The sequence below is a fragment of the Staurois parvus genome, unplaced genomic scaffold, assembly GCF_062004578.1.
Source record: "Staurois parvus isolate SC_StPar_1 unplaced genomic scaffold, SC_StPar_1.0 ptg000422l, whole genome shotgun sequence".
NCBI classification, from domain to species: domain Eukaryota; kingdom Metazoa; phylum Chordata; class Amphibia; order Anura; family Ranidae; genus Staurois; species Staurois parvus.
In genome coordinates this window covers 1,627,713-1,655,175 of record NW_028318218.1, presented here as the reverse complement: position 1 = coordinate 1,655,175, position 27,463 = coordinate 1,627,713, and the positions used below count along the sequence as shown (strand labels likewise).

General features: G+C 41.1%; 1 protein-coding gene across 1 annotated transcript in view; it reads right to left on the bottom strand.

The window, feature by feature from the left end:
• ARHGAP42 (Rho GTPase activating protein 42) overlaps nt 1-27,463 on the bottom strand; it is a 470,299-nt gene continuing 442,836 nt past the window's right edge. Inside the window, exons 19-24 of the mRNA XM_089687254.1 lie at nt 26,524-26,668; nt 24,703-25,086; nt 22,514-22,661; nt 18,830-18,892; nt 9,468-9,547; nt 1-6,254 (exon numbers count right to left, since the gene is read on the bottom strand). Coding sequence (XP_089543380.1) covers nt 6,166-6,254; nt 9,468-9,547; nt 18,830-18,892; nt 22,514-22,661; nt 24,703-25,086; nt 26,524-26,668 — 909 coding nt within the window. The 3' untranslated portion in view covers nt 1-6,165. The remainder of the gene's footprint in view (nt 6,255-9,467; nt 9,548-18,829; nt 18,893-22,513; nt 22,662-24,702; nt 25,087-26,523; nt 26,669-27,463) is intronic.

Here is a 27,463-nt window from a genome sequence, read left to right as displayed (position 1 = left end):
TTTCCAGCTTATAAATATGGTTTTATTCAACAACTTATACATAACATTTTATACATAGGAATATATGTACAGCGTGTTTTCAGGTACAATTATTTACAAAGATAGCAATTTATATTTATATAAAATTAAATTGTATGTGTGGGTTAATGGAAATCAAAGTTTTGAGAGCCTCTAAATCTGAAAACACAGAAGTAATAATTTCCATGTGAACAAAGAAAGGCTGCATTTAAAAAAAATCCTCAGTGGTTTATACAATGAAAGCTGTGTTGATCTGAATAGTTTTTATAATTAATGTTACACCTCCCATCCTGCAGGTGGTGACATTGTCCAACAAAGTCCACATTTGTCCTCCATGATTTTTTACGGGTACATCCGTTGTAGAGACTTGATGTGGTGCCCCTCCCCACCACCATCCCCAAAAAATAAAAAATTGTCTTAAAAACCAAATTATGTTCACCAACTTATAAGATCTACATTTATTGAAGTGTAAGTCCAGCTAAAGCATTTTTTTTGTTTTTGTTTTGGATAGAGTAGGGAAGGATTAGAACCCCTGTCAGTTTTTACTGCTATCCTGTCTCATGAAACCATTATCACCGTAACTATAGTTTTGTTTTTAAATATTTATACTATGTGTCTACTGATTTTATTGTGTGCTAATATTGTTTTGTAATGTTTACACTGTTTGGTTTGGAGCTGTGGTTTGGCTCATCAATTAGCATTCAACTGGGATGGAAAGCCATTTGTGGCTGAAACATGTTAGACCTGTTGCATCTGCGACTTTTACCCAGGTGTCTAATAAAGAAAATTTAAAAGCCCAAGGATGAGTATTTACTTTTTAGTTGAGTACAAAGGGCATGCGGGAGCCCTGACTGCAGCACCATCTATTTACTGCACACAGATATTGGGTCTGGCCAGGTTGGCCATAGTGAGTTCTTTTTATGTGGTCACCATGAATGTAGTTATGGAGAATTCTCTCTTATGAATCCCTGGATAGTAGTTCATGCCTGATAGGTATTCTAATCCTTCTCCACTCTAGTAAAAAAAAGTTTTGACTGGACTTACACTTTAACATTTTGGACAGGGCTGGCTTTTTGCGTGGCAAACATACATCATGCTGTTAAATGTAACAAAATCTTGGGTATATCACAAGTTCCAGATTGCCCCCTGTGTGCCAGTACCATCTAGCTGGGTGTTCATTGTTGGCATCTATGCAGTATTTCAGGGTAGTTGGTGGAGTAGTCTATTATGTGCTTAAATTTCACCCACTTTGGCTCCATATACTTATAACTAAACTCCTAAACTGCACAGTGGGGTACTAATGGGGGAAAATGGGCTTGCTTAATGCACCAAAAATGTACATGTACCACTTCTGGCAGGGCACCTCACCGCAATAGTGTGAATGGGCTCTAGGTCATTGGTTCTAGATTTACTGACACAAGCAAGAAAATAATGGCATCTGATCTTTAATATTTTGATAATACTACAGGTAAATAAGTGACTGGGGTAGGAAAATATGGCCCAAGATAGTGGCCTAACTGAAAAGGAAATATAAATTCAGTCCTGAGTTCAGTTTTGCTGCCACATGCAGTGTGCTGTGAGGCACATCTGGACATGGCATGGGCACAATAAAGTTCTGCCACATGGTATCTAACAGGTAAAACATATATCACAAAGGCGTAAATTCACAAAGCAGTGGTTATACCCCTGCTTAAAAAAAGACCACCACAAATGTGCATTGCACTCATCTGGCTTCAGGACTCTGCAATGAAAATGAAAAAAAAAAAAAAACATTTAAAGTCATGTAATCAGCTATCCTCCAATCAAAAAGTTCTGCTCTATACTGAAACCTGCAGATTATGATTGGGCTGCAAAAAGAAAATCACAGTAAGTTGTAGTCCTGCCAAGTATAATGGGGAGCGGATGGCAATATCTGCTTTCCATAATAAATGATCCCCTAAGTGTCTGAAAGGAGGTCTGAGTTGAATATGTGTAGCACATGTAGCAGATACACTAGTCTGCCTACCATCCTAAAGTGACTTTAGCCATTTCCTTTGTACTTCTGCATAGAGGCTATTGTAAGCTGTTTATTGTTCCCTCCTTCATGCGGAACTTCACTAGCATAATCAGCATTGACTATTTTTAAACCTTTTGCTGCTAGAGTTAGTAAATAGATAGGAAATTATATCATATTGGCTTGTTTTAAATTTATTTTTTTTTACATTTCTGCAATTACTTCCTGGTTTCTGGCCTGGGCAAATGATGTTATACATCCCAGGAGTTTTCAGAAGGAGAGGAGCTGTTTTCTCAGCTAAGCACACTCTCCTGCCTGCACGCCTGAGCTAAGGGCAGGGTTAGACTGGAGGGGCTGGATTCCAGGAAGTAAGGACAACATGAATCAGCTGCCTTTACTCAAGATGGCCACAGCCACTAATGCGAAAGGGGATGTTTTTCAAAGTGATTTCTAAGCAAAATAAAGCATAGAGACATGGATGGATGGGTGAATCTACTTTGAGTATCACAAATGAATGAAATAGTGTTTTTGGTTTGTGGTGCTCAGATGCAGTGTAGTTGCACTTTCATATCATAACTCTCTAGCAATCTGTATGGATGGCAGCTGAGAAAACTGTGCACAAACCCACTTTCACTTTACCTTCCTTCATCCTTCTGTCGCTTCTTAGCTAGAATTGTTATTTTCTATTGACTGAGCTCACTGACTGCAAATGGAACAAAAAATATTATTTCCAGCCAACCTAAAAGGTGGGAATGATGTTATTGTATTCAGGCAGACTGAACACAGACTGAGCTTTCACAGCTGCTACCTAGGGATTGCTAGAACACTGTGACATAAAAGAGGGAGCAATAAAGGGTCTACAATGGCCTCTATGCATAGGCACTGTTATATGGGATAGCAAAAGGAATGTTTCATGTAAAACCTGTTCTGAAAGGATAATGAGATTGCCATAGTTAAACTCTCCTTCTGAAAAAAGCTAGTTGCCTGCTTTACAATAATCCATTGACTGTAGGTATACAGATAAGATGCATGTACTTCACTCTAACTTTCTAATATGCTCATTCATAGTCAGTGACTTGGAAAGTATTGGTGTCAGATAGCCAAGGAACTAGCATTTTTAGAAGAAGATCAGAAACTGCACCCTCTATGTTCCTTCATTACAAGTCTTCTTTATTCCTTAGCAATGTCCTAATTTTAAAAAAAATGTAAGACATTAAAAAACGCCAAGAGGTGGTAAACCACAGCATAAATAATAGCACCTTAAAACCTTTGTCAACAATATTGTTAGCAACTTCATTAAAATGACAAAAATGTTAGTGTGGATGGACTCAAGCATCAAGAAAAGGCAAGCATTTACTGAAAAATTGCTACAAGCAACAAGGCAACTGACAGCCACAAATGGCTGGGGAGCCTCTGGCTGGGGTGGGGTAATATTGGCTCAGGCACAGGCAGCTGACTGAGGCACAGAGAAGAGAGAGGCTCAAAATCACACTAGAAAAATAATCAAACATGTCTTTGTGCATGAAGCAGATATTGTATGTTTTTGATGTCTTCTACCCTCTACTGTCTGTATTTGTAAATAGTTGTTTGTCCTGTAAATAGAAAAAGTGCTGCTGAATCCAGGCCAGAAGTAGGGGTTATTAGGCAAGTGCTCCTATGTTTAATAGTTTACTATTGTTGCCCATAGCTTCTGGGTATTCATAATATCTAAAAACTGGTGACAGAAGTATATCTGTTCCCTTGTTGTTATCTCACAATGCTATACCAGATAGCTAAGTCTGTGATACGGTGTGTGTGTAGTGATCAACTTGCTGTATGTTAGTAGGTGAACCTGTCTATTGCAATAGAGTTTATATACAGCTCCTGTTATTTTTGTTGCCCAGGGATCAATAACCAGCACAAGCTAGAGCCAGTTTAGGCATCTGACAGCCACTTGATAGTTAGAGAGCCAGTTTAGAATTAGATTAAAAGCTATTAGGGACTAAGACACAGAGTAGATAGGCTGACTCTGAGTTCACAGTTTCTGCTGGTGAGAAGCTGAGTTCCATGCTGGCTGGATTCCGGTTGGAGGATCTCCCCATCACCACTAATCTTGTCTTCAGGTCTCCAGCACCAGGGTGGTTTCCACATTGCAATCATCCTCAGGGGCCCCTGCAACTGAACTTTGCTGCAACATTCATCTGGAGGTATCTTTATTAATAACTACTGTTATTAATGTAATGCACTAATGTACTGTTATTAATCTTTTCTTAGATAAATCTTGTATGATTTCCATGCTGGTGTGCATATATATACATATGGTTAATGTTATATGCTGGTTGCCGTAGTTCCTCTGCTCCCAGTTGCACTGAATAATTTACTGGTTAATTTCCCAGGAAGTGAATCCCCTCTGTTCACAAAGTCCCAGTTCTGGGTAGAGACGATGCCAACTTTATTATCATACCCACTCTTCCAATTAGCGAAGGTTCTGGTTCTCTTATTTAAATACAGGTTTAGTGCAATATTCTGTTTGGAGACAGCAATTTCCTATAACCCCCCCTCCCAAAACAGGGCTACAATATCTTTGTGATGATAACTACATCCTGCGAAAAGAGCATGGAAAATGGATATCAGACAAAAAGGGGTCTAACTTAAATATTGGGTGCATTATGCTGGGCTCTGTGCTCAGGGTGTACAAATTAAACCTCTAACAGTAGGGGATATTCCCAGAACGGATAGGAAGTTCATGGGCAGGAATATCTTTGAACATACAGAGATTACTCTGTACCATAACACACTCAGTTACTAAATCAGCTGATGTATTATATTTTATATACGAGTTTGAATTGTCTGGGGATTGGTCATCCCTCAGTACATGTTTGGCAAACTTTACAGGAAATTTTTTGTCATTATCTCTTTATGGAATTATCAGATGATATAGCAGATGAAACAAGGTAATACCAAAGCATTACCCAATTTGTCAAAGAGGGATAATCCAAGTTAAGGATATGACATGCAGTCAACTGGTAAGCTTTCTTCAGCCTTCCATGGCTGATAATTCAAAAAGATGCTATTAAATGGAAAAGCCTAATGAACACACAAGCAAAACAGCCCTAGGTGCAGTATTTTCTCATGGTGCCACAAGTAGGTAGTGCAATATCCTTAGCCGCGTGAAGATCACCTCCCCTGCTCAAGGAGTTGATTTTACTTACCAGTAGGGCCTTTTCAGCTCTTCGGCACTAGGTTACTTTGTTCTACAGTTCTGGTCCTTAATGGCAGAAATTCTTACTTATCCAGTTGAACTGGCTATAGTAAGTTATATGTAAACCTCTGGCTATAACGTAGACATGGAAATTATAGAATGTATAGAAGGTACAGAAGGTGTCCTCACGCTGTTCAGGCTTTGGCTCACCGATTATTATGCTTTTCGCATATTGGTTGGATGAGGCTGGCCCAGTAGTAAGGCACTGGAGGGGACAGGCATGAGCCAGCATCCACAAAAGCTGTCACTATTTGCATATTAGAACACAAAGGTATAGAGGGGTCCAAGGAGCTCTACAAAAGAAGTTATAATCTGTGAAATGTGATGGTGTATACAGTATATATTGCAGAGAACATGACTGGTCACAGAATCTTCTACAGAGAGACAAGACGTTTGCATTAAAATGAAATCTTACACACATCAATACCTATAGCCTTCATGGAGGGCACATTTTGTGATTTGTTGGCAAATTAAATCATATTTAAATACCCACTTGTACATACAAAGTGAAGATAAAATATAGTTATTTAAAATGTAAATTACTAATGCAAAGAATATGCACTTAGGTCAACAATCTACCCTCACAATCCATGTCATTCAGAGGACAACGTCCGAGTGGGTCAGGTACCGGATAATGGGATCAGTGCAATTCCACCTTGAACTAAGTACCAAATCTCTTAAGCTTCTGGTCACTTTTGGACAAAAATGTAGAAACATGACCATATGATTGTATACAGTATCCATGTAAAAGTAAAGTCTTTTTTAACAAGTCTTTATGGGCTACCCTTCCAAAGCGTCCTTCAACCATAGAGGCATGCAAAAGCCTACACCCTCCTTCATCTGGCTCATCGCTATATTTGCTTCTTATTTGTCACCATGGATACCATGAAAATACAGCTTTCCACCAAGATCATCAGAGGTAGACCACATAATTCTCTGGAACTAATCCGGTCTTGCCCTCGTAGGTAGCCTTTAACCATCCTGGCTCCACAGATCTGTGCACTGGGTAACATGGAAAAGATGAAGATTAATATGATTTGACATGTGAAACTGGCTAAAACAATCAAGTTAAAAGTTCAAAATCAGGTTTCATATTGTTTGTCTCTTTATAGTTGTCTTTGTTTTTGTTTTTATTGGAAAGGCTTTAAAAAGAGGAATTTTGAGCTACCTGTAAAATCTTGGAGTACAGTACAGGACACAGACAAATTATTAATAGAACCTGGGTTATAGGCTAATAATTTCAGGTGATGCAGGGTAACCAAGGAATAGAAAGGAAGGGTGGCCTGAGTCTTGTACTGTACTCAGAGATATGGAATTTATTGGTAAGTTAAAATTCCTCTTTTCTTAATCGTACAGTACAAGACACAGGCAAAGCATTCATGAACTTGGGACATCCTCAAGCAATGAATGAGAAGGATGGGCAACAATTAGACAAAAAGAAATGTGCCAAGAGGCCTAACAAAAAAAATGGTCAAAAGGCCAAAAAGTGCCGCTGTACAGAAGACTGGACATCCACCAATTTGAACTTTGAAAAAGTATGAACAGAGAGCTAGGTGGCAGACTTACACAGCTGGGCTACAGAGGCCTGGTGCCAGAATGCACAGAAAACTCTGACTGATCTGTTGTTTGGAAGGAAGTCCTTTGTTTGGGATGTGTCCATGACCAGACCCAGGTATTCCAGGCAAAGAGAGGGTTGGAAGGCAGATTTTTGAAAATTGATCACCCAAGCAAAGGCCTGGAGCAGCTGAATTGTCCTATGAACATTTGTTGACAACTGAAGGGGAAAGGAATTGTTCATGGGAAGTTAATCTAGATAATTTGTGACCTGTATGCCCTGAATTCATGGAATGGCAAGAAGAGGTGCTAGGAAAATTGGTAATGACTGTCTGCTACTGCAAAGTGCAGAAAGCTTTGGTGAGGTGGATAAATGTGGATATGCAAAAAGGCATCTTGGGGGTCTACAAATTTTGGAATTTAAGGGAATTTGTTTAGGGAATAGGATGAATACCACCACTGGGCTTATACAGAAAGGAAGGGTAATGTGCTTGTGAATAAACTGCTGCTTCCCCACTGGGGTTTTGTACCATTAACAGGTTTGAATAGAAACCTTTTATCCTGTCTTGAGGGGGTACTGGCACAACTACTCCCTGGGTCAAGGGATGGTTTAGAGCATTCTTCAAATCTCACTGTCCTTGGGCAGTTTTTGGTTGATTTGAGAGAAGAAAGCGGTGAGGAGGATAGTTCTGCATTTTGTACCCCTTGAAACCACTAATTGACCCCAAAGGTCTGGGATGTATGTGACTCAGAGAGAGGCAAACTATAACTATAACTCCTATGAGCCACAAGATTCTGCACATGGTAATGGAGATTAGCGTAATTCTGGAAATTTGTCTTATGTTATTGCTCTGTTAAAGTACGGTCCTAAAAAACAAGATCGTGTTGGTTTTTCAGTGTTCTAATCCAGTTTGCTACAGTTTGATATACTGAAATTGCATCAAGAGCTGGTTTCAGGACTGGGCTTGCATAAGTAAAGAGAGCCTTTAGGAGAATCTTAAACTTCCTAGCTGAGATATTTGTTTAAGACTGAGATGGCAAAATCAACTACAGGCACAGACCACTTTGCCAAACTCTATCCAATGGAAAAAGAGTTCATGGAAAAGATTTTTTGGGGAAAGAAAATCCTTTCTGGCGTGGTCCAGGCATCACAGATTGCCAAATCTATTTGTTCATGAATTGGGAATGTCTTTATAGATTATGCAGGTCTCTTTGTATCCAAAGGGGCTTGGCAAGATGGAGGAGAATCAAGTACTGCAAGTAGTGTACCAAAGCTGCACACAGCAATAGTGCATTTATCTACATTAGCAAGCATGGTATTAAGAAGCCTCCTCTAATACTGCTTCTATACCATCATCATTCCCTTCTGCGTCAGCAACATCCAGGGCAGGCATATTGAGATCCAACAGAGGAGCTGGAGATGGGGCACTTTGTAGCCCTGGACAGCATAGGCTGTATTAAGGCCATTAGTTTGTTCAGGGAATTGTGAAATAGATGCAGAAAATTCTGCTTTTGTCAGGTAGGTCACTTGTTGAATGCCTGAAGTAGAACTTGAATTGGATGCAGAAACCAGAGTTAATATTGGTTCCTTCTCCAATGCAAGGGAATCATTGCCACTCTGAGGTTGCTTAGTGGACCTTTGGCAGAGCAAATGTTTTTGTGAAGTTTTTCTGTGGCTCCCTTTCACTTGCTCTTTGCTATAGCCACAGGTGAGGGTATACACAGCAATTCAAGTGTAGACCATCCTGTAGCAAAGTTCTTTTGGCAAAAGGTTGAGGAAGCGCTTGAGTGCCCTATCAGGGCTCTAGGTGGAAGTGGCAATGAAGTGTGTGACCTGTGGTGTGATGTCAACAGCTTTAGCTCATCTGTACTGAAGATAATTTAATGGAGACAAGTTCCCTCCTGCCCTCTCCTCCACTGAGAAAAAAAGAAACTAGATCTGTGAATGGTGAAGAATCTGGTCAGTCACGGGAGTCTTTCCCCCATTCACAGATTGTGTTACAAGCAGTGTAACCAGTGAAAGAACTTCTCAATGGAGGAGAGGGCAAGACGGGGCGTGTCCCTGTCAGATCATCTTTAGTGCAGGTGATCCCAGAGACCTAAAGCTGTTAACCTCAGCAGCACTGGAAGTTCAGCATCAGGAAGAGGACAGGACACCCCGGCAATGAAGATTTCTACAGAATCTAGCAGCCTGCACATCATGTGACATATTTCATTACTTGTAAGTAATACAACTAAAGTTGAAAAGTAAAAAATGTTATTTAACTAAAGTAAAATTTTATTTATGTATATTGTATTTCATATTTATTTTTCTACAATGTATTTTTAAATAGCTCATCCAAAAAAATAGCAAGTTAACTATTCATTGTGATTACCTATTGTTTAACTGCGTGTTTTGTCTTGAGTACTCCTTCTCTAAAAACTGCAAAACCTCTACAGACACTAACACAAAATCTGCTCCAATTTAAGAAGAATAGATCAGAAGAGGAACTATAAGAATAAGTGAGGTGTTCATAATCATACTGAAATGAAGAAGAAAATGATATAGAAGATGGAATTTAACAGAACAGATCAAAGAAAATAAATGTTGACTATGTAACACTGAATAGAAGGCAGAATTACCACGAGCACAAGTGATCTGGTATAGAAGAGCAGACTTACCGTTAGTGAATATCGCCCCCTGGGGGAAGGAGAGCTCATGGCTGTGTTCTGCCTTACATGAGTACATTGCTTTTGCTTGCCTTAAAAATGACAGGTAAAAATAAAAGTTAGTTCAAAAATGAAAATATATAATAAAGTTATCTACATGCACAATACAATTTTATATTTATAGTGTAAAACACTGTGCTGTTTATCTTCAGCAAAACTGAATGGAAATATTGCTCTATACATACCGTACAGTAAGCATTTTTACTATAATAAAATTAGAAATATACCGTCTGACATTTTACTGCAGTTAAGAAAATAAAACTGGCTGCAACAAGGAAGTTTATTCTCCTGTGCTTCATACACATAAATAGCAACTCTACGAACACATGCAGAAACACAAAAACAAAACACATACATAGAAACCTTGCAAAACATTTGAACTGTACATTGTGTTGTACATCCTACAACCTGTGCTGTAATATACAGCTGTATAGTATAAATAGGATTACAAGTTTTTTAGTGTGGTTTGGACCCTCCTTCTGCCTACATTTTGAAGTAAACCTGTACTGACGGAAATATGAGGCTGCCATTGAAAATGCTGATCACATACCCATTCTGGGGTCAGTTTGGTCATACACCAACTCCAGGGTCAGTTTATTCATACACCAACTCCAGGGTCAGTTTATTCATACACCTACTCCAGGGTCAGTTTGGTCATATACTTACTCCAGGGTCAGTTTTGTCACACACCTACCCAAGGGTCACCTGGTCACTCACACACTCGAGGGGCCATTTGGTTATAAACCTACTTCAGGGTCTGTTTGGTTACACACCCAATCCAGGGTCATTTTGGTCATACCCCACTCCAGAGTCAGTCACTTTGGTCTCATACCAATTCAAGGGTCAGTTTGGTCATACAGCCACTCTAGGGTCAGCTTGGTCATACACCTGCTTCAGGGTCAGTTTGGCTATAAACCCACTCAAGGTTCACTTTGGTTACACATCCCAACTTGACCCTGGAGTGGGTGTATGACCAAAATGACCTGGAGTGGGTGTGGGACCAAACTGACCCTAGAGTGGCTGTATGACCAAACTGACCCTGGAGTGGGTGTATGACCAAAATGACCTGGAGTGGGTGTGGGACTAAATTGACCCTGGAGTGGGTGTGGGGCTAAATTGACCCTGGAGTGGGTGTGGGACTAAATTGACCCTGGAGTGAGTGTGGTACCAAATTGACCCTGGAATGGGTGTGTAACCAAACTGACTCTGGAGTGGGGTATTCCCAAACTCACTCTGGTGTGGGTGTATGACCAAACTGATCGTGGAGTGGGTATACCTACTTCAGGGTCAATTTGGTTGCATGCCCAATTCAGGGTCAGTTTGTTCACACATCCACTCCAGGGTCAGTTTGGTCACATGCCCACTCCAGGGTCAGTTTGGTCACACGTTCACTACAGGGTCAGTTTACGTCCTGACGAAGCTGAGTGAGATACGCCCATCGGCGAAACGCGTTGACGTCATACGTCAGATACGTCACTTCCGGTCATGCGCACTAGGTGGAACGCACGCTGACCTATGAGGAGGAAGCCATCTTCACATGCCATGAGGCAAGCTTAAGCAGCACAGGCGCCGAGAAGAGGTCGGAACCCGCGGTATGTCGGCAGATGTCAGCGGTGGTTCCTTGGCCTCTTTGGCCTTGTAAGGCAGTACTTATAAAGGACATCTCTTCCTCTCCTTTTATCCATTGCGCAGGTGGTGAGTGGACTGTTACAGGACACTAGTTATATGGTCCTATATGATCGATATGACCTATATATCTTATATAGAGTGAAAGCTCTTCCAGTGACTTTCCACATATTGTCTGTTTCACTACAGGATGGGGACATCATGGTGCTTTTCATAGGAAACAGGATATACCACATGTATCTCAATGGGCAGAAGATCTATTGGGATTTGTCTTGTTTTCCTTACAGAAAGTGGTGTGTAGTCCACATACAGTGGTGAAGAAACCATTTCAAGCAGTATTTTGCCTTTTGCATCTATCCTTCCATCCTGGTAACAAATGGGGCTTATTCTCATTTAAGAGCCCTAGGAAACAGTCGCCTATGTTACAGATGAATGGGCCCCAACCACATGTGCCGGCTTAGGAATGTACTGCATTTTATATATGACATTCATTTTTTGTCTCATATAGGCCTAGAGGCATGTTTCTCTGATTGACGCATACTGTGCTTGCTGCATTGCATACATGTGATATTTTATATCTATAGTATAATAATTTTTTGAAACTCCCTGCTTGGGATATAACCGTTTTGGTAGTAGCACATGTCTACATATTTACAACATGTTACATGGTATACCTATGGTATAATTTTTGCATACACCTCCTTTGGGAAGTGTTCACCTGTGCGCCAGTGCTACAAAGACTTTAGACTCTAGTAGTCACTGTCTTTGTTGCACATGTATTTAGACCGGTCTTGGTGTCATTTTATATGGTTTTAGGTCTGTGTGTATTGTCTCATACTGAGGTGATGGTAAACCAGGGCGACTGCCCAAATGTCAAATTTGTATATGTAATAAAGCATAATTTTTGGAAATTTTTCTGAGTATCACATTCTGTTCACTATGTAGCCACTTTTTTGTGAATCTCTTTTCACAACCTCCCCCCTTTTTTTGCATGTCTTTTTTGGCTACTGAATGGAGGCCATCTACTGGGTGATATGGTAATTTATTTTACAACCTCTAAATAACTATCTTTAACTCAGTTTAGTCACATGCCCACTCTAGGCTAAATTTGATCACAAACCCACTTCAGGGTCAGTTTCATCACACAACCACTCCAATGTCAGTTTTGTCATTCACCCTCTCCAGGGTCCGTTTGGTTACACACCCAATCCAGGGTCACTTTAGTCATACCGTACTCCAGGGTCTGTTTAATCACACACCTACTCCAGGGTCACTTTGGTCATACATCTACACATTCTAGTTTGACCCTGGATTGGGTGTGTGACCAAACTGACTCTGGAGTGGGGTATGACAAAACTGACTGTGGCATGGGTGTATAACCAAACTGACCCTGGAGTGGGTATACCCACTCCAGGGTCGGTTTGTTCACATGGTCACTCCAGGGTCAGTTTGGTCACACTCCCAATCCAGGGTCAGTTTGGTCACACAACCACTCCAGGGTCAGTTTCATCATACATCAACTCCAGGGTCAGTTTTGTCACACAACCACTCCAGGGTCAGTTTTGTCACACAACCACTCCAAGGTCAGTCTAGTTACATACCCAATCCAGGGTCACTTTGGTCATACCTCAATCCAGGGTCAGTTTGGTCACACACCTACTCAACAGTCACTTTGGTCATACACCTACTTCAAGGTTAGTTTGGTCATACAACTACTTCAGGGTCAATTTGGTCATACCCCACTCCAAAACAGTTTGATCATACACCCACTCCAGGTTCAGTTTGGTCATACTCCCACTTCAGGTTCAGTTTGGTCATACACCCACTCCAGGTTCAGTTTGGTTACACATCCCAGTTTGACCCTGGAGTGGGTTATGACCAAACTGACTCTGGCGTAGGTGTATGACAAAACTGACCCTGGAGTGGGTATACCTACTCAAGGGCCAGTTTGGTCACACTCTCATTCCAGGGTCAGTTTGGTCACACTCCCAATCCAGGGTCAGTTTGGTCACACAACCACTCCAGGGTCAGTTTCATCATACATCAACTCCAGGGTCAGTTTTGTCACACAACCACTCCAGGGTCAGTTTTGTCACACAACCACTCCAAGGTCAGTCTAGTTACATACCCAATCCAGGGTCACTTTGGTCATACCTCAATCCAGGGTCAGTTTGGTCACACACCTACTCAACAGTCACTTTGGTCATACACCTACTTCAAGGTTAGTTTGGTCATACAACTACTTCAGGGTCAATTTGGTCATACCCCACTCCAAAACAGTTTGATCATACACCCACTCCAGGTTCAGTTTGGTTACACATCCCAGTTTGACCCTGGAGTGGGTTATGACCAAACTGACTCTGGCGTAGGTGTATGACAAAACTGACCCTGGAGTGGGTATACCTACTCAAGGGCCAGTTTGGTCACACTCTCATTCCAGGGTCAGTTTGGTCACACTCCCACTCCAGGGCCAGTTTGGTCACACGCCCACTCCAGGGTCAGCTTGGTTACACGCCCACTCCAGGGTCAGTTTGGTCACACGCCCACTCCAGGGTCAGTTTGGTCACACGCCCACTCCAGGGTCAGTTTGGTCACACGCCCACTCCAGGGTCAGTTTGGTCACACGCCAACTCCAGGGTCAGTTTGGTCACACGCCAACTCCAGGGTCAGTTTGGTCACACGCCCACTCCAGGGTCGGTTTGGTCACACGCCAACTCCAGGGTCAGTTTGGTCACACGCCAACTCCAGGGTCAGTTTGGTCACACGCCCACTCCAGGGTCGGTTTGGTTACACGCCCACTCCAGGGTCAGTTTGGTCACACGCCAACTCCAGGGTCAGTTTGGTCACACGCCCACTCCAGGGTCAGTTTGGTCACACGCCCACTCCAGGGTCGGTTTGGTCACACGCCAACTCCAGGGTCAGTTTGGTCACACGCCAACTCCAGGGTCAGTTTGGTCACACGCCCACTCCAGGGTCAGTTTGGTCACACGCCAACTCCAGGGTCAGTTTGGTCACACGCCAACTCCAGGGTCAGTTTGGTCACACGCCAACTCCAGGGTCAGTTTGGTCACACGCCAACTCCAGGGTCAGTTTGGTCACACGCCCACTCCAGGGTCAGTTTGGTCACACACCCACTCCAGGGTCAGTTTGGTCACACACCCACTCCAGGGTCAGTTTAGTCACACGCCCACTCCAGGGTCAGTTTGGTCACACACCCACTCTAGGGTCAGTTTGGTCACATGCCCAATCCAGGGTCAGTTTGGTCACATGCCAACTCTAGGGTCAGTTTGGTCACATGCCCACTCTAGGGTCAGTTTGGTCACATGCCCACTCCAGGGTCAGTTTGGTCACACGCCCACTCCAGGGTCAGTTTGGTCACACACCCACTCCAGGGTCAGTTTGGTCTAGTTACATAGCCACTGCAAGGTCGAGTTTCGTTACATACCCGCTCCAGGGTCATGTACCTAATAACATACCAGGATGATTTTGAAGGAAAGAGGAGCACAGACCCACACAGACACAAGGAGAACATTCAGACCCCATGCAGCTGTTATCTCTGGTAGGATTTGAACCCAAGACAAAAAGGCATAGGTGATAACCATTTAGCCCCCAATTTTTCTAGAGCAAGTTAGTAAATGAAACATCTTCATTATGGCCCCAGAAATGCCCCAATCTTTCAGTAAAGTTCAACTATACACAAAATCACTTATTAATATTTGTTGACTCGATTATTGCTACTTTATATAACAGGACACTTTTATAACATGATATTTATTAAAAGTGGCATAAAATACTAAAATATTGTGCAAATATAGTGCTCTATGCCCCTGATAGAATCAATGGAGTTGATTTACCAAGGGCAAATAGACTGTGCACTTTGCAAGTGCAGTTGCACTCATTTCCCCTGGAGCTTAGCAAATACGGTGAAGCTCTGCTGATTTCCATCATCCAATCATGTGCAAGCAAAAATGCTCCTTTTATTTTATTTTCCATGCAATAGATTAGGTGTTCTGTATAAAGTGAAGCTTTGCCTATTTGTCATTCAGTGAATCAACCCCAGTGTGTGTAGTGAGTTGTGTTATCCCAGCTAAGCAGCAATGTGGACCTGGAAATTATTTTGAATTGATTTCAACTACGGAGAAGCTATACAGCAAAACAACATTACTTTTCATCAGGCTGACAGATGTACAGTGGGGATCGAAAGTTTGGGCACCCCAGCTAAAAATTTGTATTAATGTGCATAAAGAAGCCAAGGAAAGATGGAAAAATCTCCAAAAGGCATCAAATTACAGATTACACATTCTTATAATATGTCAACAAAAGTTAGATTTTATTTCCATCATTTACACTTTCAAAATAACAGAAAACAAAAAAATGGCGTCTGCAAAAGTTTGGGCACCCTGCAGAGTTAATATCTTGTACTGCCCCCTTTGGCAAGTATCACAGCTTGTAAACGCTTTTTGTAGCCAGCCAAGAGTCTTTCAATTCTTGTTTGAGATATCTTTGCCCATTTTTCTTTACAAAAGTCTTCCAGTTCTTTGAGATTTCTGGGCTGTCTGTCACGCACTGCTCTTTTAAGGTCTATCCATAGATTTTCAATTATGTTGAGGTCAGGAGATTGTGAAGGCCATGGCAAAACCTTCAGTTTACTCCTCTTGATGTAATCCCCCATGGATTTCGAGGTGTGTTTAGGATCATTATCCATTTGTAGAGGCCATCCTCTCTTTAACTTCAGCTTTTTCACAGATGACATCAAGTTACCATCCAAAATTTGCTGAAATTTTATTGAATCCATTTTTCCTTCTACTCGTGAGATGTTCCCTGTGCCACTGGCTGCAACACAACCCCAAAGCATGTTGGATCCAACCCCATGCTTAACAGTTGGACAGAGGTTCTTTTCATTAAATTCTGTGCCCCTTCTTCTCCAAACGTACCTTTGCTCATTCCGGCCAAAAAGTTCCATTTTAACCTCATCGTTCCACAGAACTTGTTTCCAAAATGCATCAGGCTTGTCTATATGTTCATTTGCAACGTTCAAACGATGATTTTTGTGGTGAGGACGTAGAAAAGGTTTTCTTCTGATGACTCTTCCATGAAGACCATATTTGTACAAGTATCTCTTTATAGTGGAATAGTGTACCACAACTCCAGTGTCTGCCAGATCTTTCTGGACGGATCGTGCAGTCAAACGTGGGTTTTGAATTGTTTTTCTCACAATCCTGCAAGCTGTTCTTTCTGATATTTTTCTTGGTCTTCCAGATCTTGCTTTAACTTCCACTGTTCCTGATGACTGCCATTTCTTAATTACATTCCGAACAGAGGATATTGACATCTGAAAACGCTTTGCTATCTTCCTATAGCCTTCTCCAGCTTTGTGAGCGTCAGCTATTTTCAGTTTCAGTTTTCTAGACAACTGCTTAGAAGAACCCATGGTGCTGATTGTTGGGGCAAGGTCAGATGAGTCTGGGCATTTAAAACCTTTGAGATTGACATCACCTGGTCTTCCCAGACGATGATTGAGAACAATCCATGACACTGGCAGGTCTCAGCTTTGCAAAGGGGGCAGTGCATGCTATAAATTCTGCAGGGTGCCCAAACTTTTGCAGACGCCATTTTTTGTTTTCGGTTATTTTGAAAGTGTAAATGATGGAAATAAAATCTAACTTTTGTTGACATATTATAAGAATGTCTAATCTGTAATTTGATGCCTTTTGGAGATTTTTCCATCTTTCCTTGGCTTCTTTATGCACATTAATACAAATTTTTAGCTGGGGTGCCCAAACTTTCGATCCCCACTGTATGTACTCTATGTGGCCACCAACTGCTGTGGAACTGCAAGTCTCAGCAAGTGGATGACAGGGGACTATCTGGAGATGAGATTAGCTACCTCAATGCCCAAAAAAAAACAAAAAGAAAAACTTAAACTTTCTCCTCCTTCATGGTGAACAATGTGCTACTCTAGTAGCTAAATATAATTACTCCCCTGTCTTGTTTCATGGTATTCTAAAGTACATTGCAATTTTTTTTTTCTGAATAAAGAAGTTTTTGAAGTGAAATATCTCCCAGAGGACATAATTAATTGTGAGAATAAACAAATATTAATAATTCATGGATATCTGGCATTCACAGAAATAATTTCCCATGCCTTTCTGACCTCCCTGTGGTCGGACACATTCTGCACTGTGTATTTTAAGTCAGAGTCATTTTCCTGTTAACCATTTTATTTCAGTAACATTAAAGTGTATTCAACTTTTACCCTCAAGTTTGGGAAACCCCCCCTATATGTTTGTTATGGATTCCCATTCACACAGCATACCTATAAATTTTAGAAAAAAAAATTCTCACCCATTTAGTTCTATCTTTGGAGCAAGACTACACATAGTACTCTATAGGCAGTCTCTGTTGTTCATAACAATGTGCAAACAGTGGGCAAGTTGAGGAACGGTTTTACAGCCCAACTCAAGGGAATTAGAAAAAAATATGGTCCCTCACACTGCAAGGGTTAAATGCCCATTATGTCTAGGGGTTCTGGAATGAAGAGAAATGCTTATTTCAACTAGGTCTCTTCAGCAGTGTAACCAATCTCCTGCAGCCTCCTCTGTAAGCCACTTCTGGCCATTGTCTCACTAATGCTCCTTAACATACAGTACAATACAGATTTAATAGCCATACATTGTATGTGATGATGCTGATGGACAGCCCACAGACCAGAGCTTCAGGAAAAAGGGGAGAGCGCTGGAGCTGGGGGATGTATGGTAAGCAACAATGGCTGTTACTGTACTCCTTAGATATAACAAACATTTAACTCTTGTGGTGTGGGAGACCCCACTGTAAGAGTAGCTTTCTTTCTTTAAAAGAGCTTTCTAAGTGCATTAATATACAATGTACCACCCAAACCTTGAGATCACTCTTTGTAAAGAGAGACAGTGTGCACATTTAGCTTACAAATGATAATCAGATCTGCCAGCATAGTACAAACCGGGTTAATTGTGATAAATATAATTCCCCCTCCTCAACATTACACAGTAAGGGAAAGCTAGGTAGGGTTTTCAACAGATAAAAAGGCAATTTGTAATTATGCAAATGAGAACATGCAACAAATATAAAGTCGGTATTATCCCAACTGGTCTGCAAAAGTGGAAATACACTTTAAGGCTAGAGTCACGCCTCTCTAAGCACATGTTTATGGATTATCAACAACCATGCATTTCTATGAGCTGCCTTTGTCGTCCACTGACCCAAATCAATGCATTGATGCGTAAAAAAAAAAAAAAAGACACTTCAACACATCACACAGATGTGAACTAGCACCATTTACAACAATGTCTATCCTGTGTACATACATTGACATGCATAAATTTGCATAGGTAATGACATGCCCTACATGTTGAAGTGTCACACACCTAAATAACAGTACAGGGGAAGCACTGCAACATATTATCCCCAACAGTCGCTCTTTCAAAGCAGGTTTGACCAAAAATTCTGGTTGGCTGCCACGAACAATGACTGGGGTTCCACACACACAGAATTGCATCCAGAGCATTAGGGGCAATCGTAAAATTATGACTTTTTTTCTGTGCCTGGGAAGCCAACAAACTCACATATAGCATACAGACATTTACAGAATACAGCTATGCCATACATGAAATGACCTTAGCCTGTGGAACCTAATTGGATTTAATTCTTACCGCCCAAGTGTGGACTGTTTCAGTGACCCCGCACTTTCAAAAAGCTGTGCTCTAGCTGCCACTCTGGATAAGAAAAAGAAGCAAATAACTGTTATTCAGTTTTATCATTTTTAAGGTATTGGTTCAATAAAATTGTGATTTTTTTTTTGGTGCAAACAAAACTGCAGCTTTGTATGTGGAAGGTACACCTGAGTACCTGTACTCATATCATCCCATGTAAACTAATGTTAGACTGTCTCTACAAGTGCCCAGAGGTGCCTGGACCGGGGATATCCACCATTATCTTCTAGAGTACCTGGGAGGCCTTAAATTGGAGGTGTACCTCGGTTTACGAATGCCTCAGTTAATGTAATTTTCGGTTTATGAATGAAAATCCATTGAAAACAATGCCTCGATTTACAAATTTTTTTCGCAATACAAAGTGTATGTCAGTGCCGATTTTTAAATGCAATTGCTTGCTTTTTTTTCTTCACTATAGCTCACAGAATTAGCTGTCACTTCCCCCGGAGTTAAGGGAAACTTTGTTTCTTTTAACTCGGGAAATAAACTAAAAGGAAACTTTCTTTCTTTTAGCTGGGGGGAAAGTGACAGCTGAATTTCTGAGCTATAGTGAAAAAAAAAAAGGGGTCATTACATTTAAAAACCGGCACCATAATAAATAAAACAATGTCGTGGAGCCCCCCTCCATTCATAACAAGCCCCTTGGGTCTGGTATGGGTTTTGAGGGGACCCCCCACACCAAAATTGGATCTACTGCGGGGGACATTCCTTTAGTTTTTTCTTTTAATAAAGGACTTGTCAAAGACCGTGTTCTGTCTTTTTTCACACTACACTTTTTGTTTTTTGTGAATGAGTAGCAGAACCATGTACCCCATACTCAATACTCATTCACATGGGGGGGGCGGGTTAGGGGGGCCCCCTTGTTAAAGGGGGCTTCCAGATTCCGATAAGCCTCCCCGCCTGCAGACCCCCACAAACACCAGTCAGGGTTGTGGGGAAGAGGCCCTTGTTCCCATCAACATGGGGACAAGGTGCTTTGGGGGGGGAGCCCCCTGCCCCAAAGCACCCCCCCATGTTGAGGGCACATGGCCCCCCCTTTCCTGACCTACCAGGCTGCATGCTCGGATAAGGGTCTGGTATGGATTTTGGGGAGGACCCCATGCCATTTTTTTTAATTTTGGCGTGGGAGTTCCCCTCAAAATCCATACCAGACCCAAAGGGCTTGGTATGGATGGGAGGGGGGGGACCCCACGTCTTTTTTTAAATAAATTTTTTAATTGTCGGCAATTCTTTCTTTTACATTCAGCTGTCAGTGGGGAACCCCGCTGACAGTTGAAACATTAACACATGGTTGTCACTACTAAAATACCACATGCGGTATTTTAGTAGCGTTTACTTTTTTCTGACCTCCGGAATGGATTAATTGCTTTTAAATGCATTCCTATGGTAAACTGCGTTTCGTTTTACGAATTTTTCACTATACGAAAAGCCCCGCAGAACGAATTAAATTCGTAAACCGAGCTATGCCGGTAATGAAAAATAAGGGCTGGCCCCACTGGCTTTCTATAGGTCCCTAATGTGATGGATAGCCTCAATGACTAATAGATGGCCATGGTTTAATATTTGCATATTAGATTTCTCCAACCTTAGGAGCTCTAGGGCACTCAAGAAGAAAATGAAAGACCCGAGCTGTACGGAACAGCTTCCCATCTGCATAGTAACCACTGTGGGTTGCTCACTCGGTACTGCTGCCATTCACAAAATGCCTTGTATTTTTTCAAGTAATACAAAGTCGCCCCTCAACATATATAAATATAATTTAAATATTTAAATTAAAGTGGCTGTAAACTCCTGATATGAAAAATAAACAAAGCATATACTTCTATAGTGCAAACTTGCCACAGTCAAAAGTACGTAGTCTGATTTCTAACTGCTGTCTCCGTCCTTTGCTATCTGCATGAGTCACTTCTGATTTATTTGTTTATGCTGACACCAAGGGATCCTGGGTAATGGCCCCTCCAGCAAACAAATGATTGGCCGCTTTACAAAAATATCTAAAATTAGGAAAAGGGTGTTCGAGGATGACAAAGTGGCATACAAACGTCACAAAAAAATATAAGCTTTTTTTACTAAGCAAAAATAAGTTAAAATATAAATTATACATCTGAGCTATTTAAGTCCTAAAAGCACAACATGTCATATGTAACTTTTGTTGCTTGTTGAGTCTACATGTGTCACGGATATACCACTTTTTGAGGACTATGCTTCAAAAAACAACAATTGCGTTACATATTAATCTTGATCTATGAATCAGAAAAAACAAAAAAATTAACAAATATTGATACAGTTCATCAAAGTCTAAACAGTCCACATGAGTACAAAAAATGTGTCCACAACATTAGTGTATCCCAGGGTATCAATGTCTGTCCAAAAGAGCAGAAAGAATAGCAGAAAATGTTGTTAGTCCACCCGATTTTTTTTTTGTGGGTATGTATGTTTTTTTTTGTTTTTTATATTGTTTGGTCATTATTTATTTATTATTATTTCCCCCCCATTCTTTCCTCTCTTTTGAGCAGACATTGATAAAACTTGGATATCTCTAGATGTATAATCTACGATATTTTAACTTGCTTTGTAATAAAAATGTATATTTTTTAGTATAGAGTTTTAGTGACTTTGGTATACCTGTTGGTCATCCTTGAATACCCTTTTCCTCATTTTAGATATTTTTGTGGGGTTTCATTTTGTTGGGTTGATGACCTTCTAGGTTACTGTAGTTTAGATAGTGATACGTCCCCAACAAATATGCTTTTGTGCTTTAAAGTGGTACTAAACCCACAACTGTAAAAGTGACCTTTATATGCAGTAAAGCTTGTTATACTCACTGTGGAACTTAAGGGGTTAATCCTCTGCATTGTGTAAAAAGGATGTTTAATGTTTAATTCTTTTTTTTATCATGGGAGAGTGTATGTGATCAACACAGGGCCAGTCAGCACTGTCCAGAGGGTCAGGGGTCCTGCAGTCTCATAGGACAGTGAGAAAAGAATGAATCCTCCTCCTACAAGCTTTAACCATCTCTGCAGGATACTGATAGTCACCAGACTTCTGTAACAGCTGAGTAATATTTAGCAGTTTGTATTTACTAAAATAATTGCTCTTCCATGTTCTGTGTACTGTGGAAGACCAGATATAGTGAATACAGGGTCCTAGGTTTAGAAACACTTTAACTGTGCATGTGCCCTATGAGAATGTGTAAAGGGGCATATGTCATTCTGTTCTCTCTGGTCTCAGATTACACTCAGCCCCCTACTCTATGCCGTGTTAGACATCAGATCCCCACTTTCTTTCTGCTGTAGCTCAGAAATGCTGTCTAAATTCTTCACACTGAATGGCTCTGAAGAAGAGATTGCTGAAGATAAACAAGTACAACTTATGTAGGAGGATTTATTTTGTCTCTGGGGTTAGTCACTTAAGGTATATGTAATGCTTTATAACCACTTTAATGTATTACTTATTTTACTACTACTGTATTTAACAATTACAGTATTAAACAGAAAAAAATTGCCATCTTCAGGCTGCAGTTCTATTTGTGAATAAGCCATCAACCTGCATGTGATCACTATGTCAAATCTCTCATAGCTTATGCATTAACTGTATAACAGCAATAGGAAATTGAGTGCTTACACTGATCCTGGCCTCTGGTAGCCATTACTGGAGCCTGTATCCAACCTCCTTCTCATCACCTTTGGCGGTAAGTCTGGAAACCCCTTTCCAATATCTTTTAGCTCTACAGATGTTAAGCTCTGAGTAGATGGACTCCTACTCTTAATACCTAAAGTAAATTAAACATAATCGGCTATTAGGTACAGCAATCAACCTTCAAAATATTATATTTCTAAGGGTTTTACCTCCCAGCACCACGTTTTACTAGATTTTACCCAAATCATCCTTATGATAAACTGCTAATCAACTAAAAAAGGTATCCCTTGGCAGCTGAATCCATAGAGAGAGAATACTCCACTACTACTCATGTTTGTATTATTGCCTGATTTTACCTATGGCCATCTGCCTGGCAGCTGAGGCAACTAATCATAAGTATAGAAATGAGAAAAGGAGTCTTTTCAAGAGCCAGCTGTCAGTTGGATAAGAAACACCAAGGTCACCTATATGCTTTTATCCCTGCATAAGTAACAATATTATTATTATTTTTATTAATGCAGAGCTCCACCCAAGTTTCACTTTAAGGCCTCGTCCCCTGCTCTCCTTTAAGCTTTGGCACCTTTGGGGAGCGGGAGGAGTATTTATCCGATTTTGACAGGTACCTGCTCCCACTTCGGCTGCAAATGCCTAGCCGATCGAAAGCAGAAGTTCTCCTCCCCTCTACTCCCCCCTCCACAGTCTTCTGGGACACGTGACAGGTCCCAGAAGACTGCAGGACCATACACAATGCACAGTGCTGCTCACGCATGTGCAGTGGGCACCTGGCTGTCAAGCTACAAGCTGTTACAGCCGGTTGCCCACACTTATGATGCCGGCACCAGGGATACAGGATGGCCAAGGAACCCAGCTTGTCGGCAACTGCACTGTTAATGAAGGCTTGGAGTGAAAACAAGAAAGACATTTACTCCAATTACCTGTTTGACACATTTTTCCCGTTCCTATGAATTCATGATTTCTGTGTTGCAATGCAAACATTGGAGAACACAAATTGCTAAATTAAGGCTATCCCTGAACGACTTTTGTTTTGTTCTGCCTGTCCCTCCATTGCATCTCTCCTAGACAATCTAAGATTCTACAAGATCTAGGACCTTGAAGGTCTAGGATGTAGATATATGCTCACTACAATGTAGTCTAATACATGCAGGGGCTGCCTACTCCTAGCAGTTTGTGATTTCCACTGATTACATGAGCGGAGTGTAGTATTTAAATCATACATAACGTACAACGGAGGTAAAAGGTTATATTTGCAAAGTACCCCTGGGTATAAAAACAGCTAATATGTATTAAACGTACAGACATCCTTTACCTGAAGGTGTACTTTTCCTACTGAGCACCTGCTGTAAGATTAACACTCTGTATTGGTATTAATTGACACACACAGACCTATTTTGACACATCCTACACTTGACCCTTAAGAATCACTACTCCATGCTAGGTTTAGAACTCTGGTGTTTCTTGTAAAGCAGCTTACAGAAAAAAAACTCCAGGTAATGGATACATTTTTCTCAGTGGACAGCCCTGTTGGCCACCTCCTGCCCGACTGGATTGCAAAATCTTTTCTAGTAATACACTGCTTGTCTCTTAACTGACATATAGGGGTTTGCTTCTACAAATACTTGCTGTGTGAATGCCTCAGCATTTGCATAGCCTTCACAAATAATCCCCTTGATGCGTATTACAGGGATAACAATGCAGTAGCTTTCTGATTGCAGTATTTTAGGAAAATACATAATTATGGCTGGAGCTGACAATCATACACATATTAGACACATTACAGGGATTATTCATGATGGCTGTGCAAATGCTGAGGCTTTCACCCAGTAATTGTTTTATAATTAGACCCCTAAGCATGTGCACGCTTGTCCGTAACAGATGCAGAGCTTTAGGATTTAAAAGGAATCTTGTGGGATAGAAATATGGGGAGTGTGTACTTTCTCCGATTCATTTAAGTGTATTTTCTGAGGCAGATGGCCAGAGGTAACCTTAAGTCTGACACTTGCTGGCTGTCAACAGCCCTACCATATCCAATCTCCCAGGCTCTGAATATGCATTTTGACAAGACTGCTGTTAGGGAATTGTGAAAAATAAAGTAGAGTGTTCCAGTAATACTAGTTTACAGAGGGCCAACAGCTCAAACATTGTTAACTGCCTACCTTCTGTGGAAGGTAAGGAGCGCAGAGAGGAGGCTGCAGAGCGCTTGAGCCCAGAAAGCTCATAAAGTCCTTTCTTGGTGAGGTCGATTGGTGGAGAAACATTTCCAGGGCTAGTCACAGAAGACACACTATGACAATCTGACTCTACATCAGTTTTCGAGGCGTCTTCTTTGGAGCTGGACTCTGGGCTTGTGGTCCAAAGGCTAGAGCTCTTCTGGCCATTAGAGGAAGGTGTGGAGGTCACCCATGGGATGCTGCTCCCTTTCTTGTCTCTTTGTGGTGATGAAGCTGACCTTGAATTTACATTCAGTTCTGAGGAATGTGAAGATAGTGATTCAACACTGCCCATAGGTGTGCTAGTTGGACTGCTGCTATAAGAATCACCTGCAGGGAAGAAAAAAAGTATTAAAGTAGATATCAACCCTCTAAGTCCACGACTACATGCATATACTTCAACGTTGACAGCATAGCATTTCCAGATTGTGACAATCTGGCCACTGGCCACTCTATCAGAACGTGACAGGGTAACAATGCACAGGAAGAATTAGAAGACATGAACTTAGTGTTGTCACCATATAACAGAAAGTGCCTGAACAAGACATTTTATTGCAGGCAATTGGTTTCAATCCCTTGTCAGACTCAGAGGCATCCACAACTCTTTCTGAGGGCCTTAGGGAGCTATTTTGATCTTAGCATGATGACATCACACATATCTATAGCAAAGAGAACACCAGACTCTAGATAACGGAGGTTTAAATTGGACAGGTTCTACCTGCATAGAAGGTTCTAATCTTTGGCACCTAAAATGGAACACCAGATTGTAATTCCGTGGATTTGAAGTGCTGGTAAATGTAAGGGTGTACTTATTTTCTGTTTGACAAATTTGCACTTTTGAGAATTTAGATAATGAAAACGAATACACCATGGGAGTTTTATGCGTCATTTGTTCAAGTATATCACTTTCATCTTTAGTCACCATTTGAATCAAGATCTAATGACTACCTGTTCAAATATGTCGAATAAATCAACAATTTCCATATATTTTTTGTGGCATTGTGTGTAATTTGCATTTGATATGCCTTCCCTCCAATTACTTAAAGGGGGGCTGAGAGGGGAGCTGAACACAGAAGGTTTTTTACCTTCATGCATAGAATGCATGAAGTTAAAAATTGTTCAGCCTTTAGAACCACTTTATAGGGAATGTATAATGGTTTTGTACATATTTTCTTTTCTTATTTGTTATGGCTTGGATTAAAGAAATGTTTTGCTTTTTTTAGGCAGCTAAAGATTAAATGCTGCATATATATTTTTCTCTATCCTCATTTTCAACCAAGAGATGGCACTCCAGGCTCCTTGTTGCATGTTTTCCACGTTATCCTTGGTTGCTTTCTTTAAAGAGCCTCAGTATCGGAATCTGATATTTACAAAGTGAGTGAGTGATTTGAAAGTGAGTGAGTCAGAGCAGTGACTTTTCATCCTATCATCAATTCCCGCATCTGTAAGAAGTTTCAAATTAGAGAGGGGAAGTCTGAATGCAAACAGCTTTTTTTATGCTCCAGCTTTATAAAATTCAAAATACTCCGTAAATGCTGTGTCATGTCACCCTATATTGACTGTTTATTTGTAAAACAACAATTATAAATGGTTAAAAAACAGATATAGGACAGTTTGAAAGTATATAAGCTTAAAAAATGAACATAAAGTGGTCCCCAAGTCATTGCAGTCTCCCTTTAACAACAGATGTCTGACGAAGAGTTAGATTTGCAGACAGCAGGGTGTAAAGTGGAATTCCCTATTAAGGAATAGTCTAACCAAACTCACTGTCTTGATCAGCCAGACACGGAGTATATCGCCCCTTAGGCTTTCTTGATCCAGTGGAAAGACAAATGGCTCTGGTTCTCCTGGAGAATGAACGTTGTTGGGCCTGGGGAAGGGGAACATTGGGGTCCGGAGCTGTGTGAAAGATCTGTGCAGAGTAAGATTCATTAATAAGACAGAATACAAGCTTCAGAATCCTAATTCACAACCATTAAATTTTAGCAAATCATTGAAATTGTCTTAATTTTCTGAACTGGAAAAACGTTATAGATGATTCCAGAGGTGGCTCTTTAATTAGGCAAATTAGGCACTCACCTAAGGGCTCACACTCACAGGGGCCTCGAGGCCGCCTACTTTGCCTAACGCAGTGTTTCTCGAGTGGGGTTTTGTGGTGCCCTTTCTCAAAGGTAAAAAGGTTGACACTGGCATTACCCTAGTTTTGAGGGACAGGGGATCTTAATGATGCTGTGCTCAGGCCACTGTAAGAGCCCTGTCACCCTCAACCCTTCTGGAGCTCCACGAGCCAATGAGGAGTGACATTGCGTCCACGCACATCACCCCTCCCATCCACTAGACAGTATTATCAGTGCTGGGCCTACAAGGAGCGCTCCACAGAACACCGTTATAAGTGTAGCAGATGAGTGGTTAGTGGTGTCACAGCAGTGCGGCAGTTGCCATTTCATGTCTCGGCCTACGGTTGGTATGTATTGTATTTGCTTTGTCAGCTGTGAGATGCTGCAAACCTGTAATTTACTTTTTTTACACCCTACATCTACTCCTCCACCCCCCAGCCTAAACACAGAGGAAAGAGTTACAGGTTACAGCACACCTAAATTGTTAGCCCCACTCCTGAACCGCCAATGGTTGCCTTACCCATCCCCCAACTAATTTTTTTATTATTTTTCCCATTATGGATGTAGGTGGAGCCTAATGTCTAAGTTTT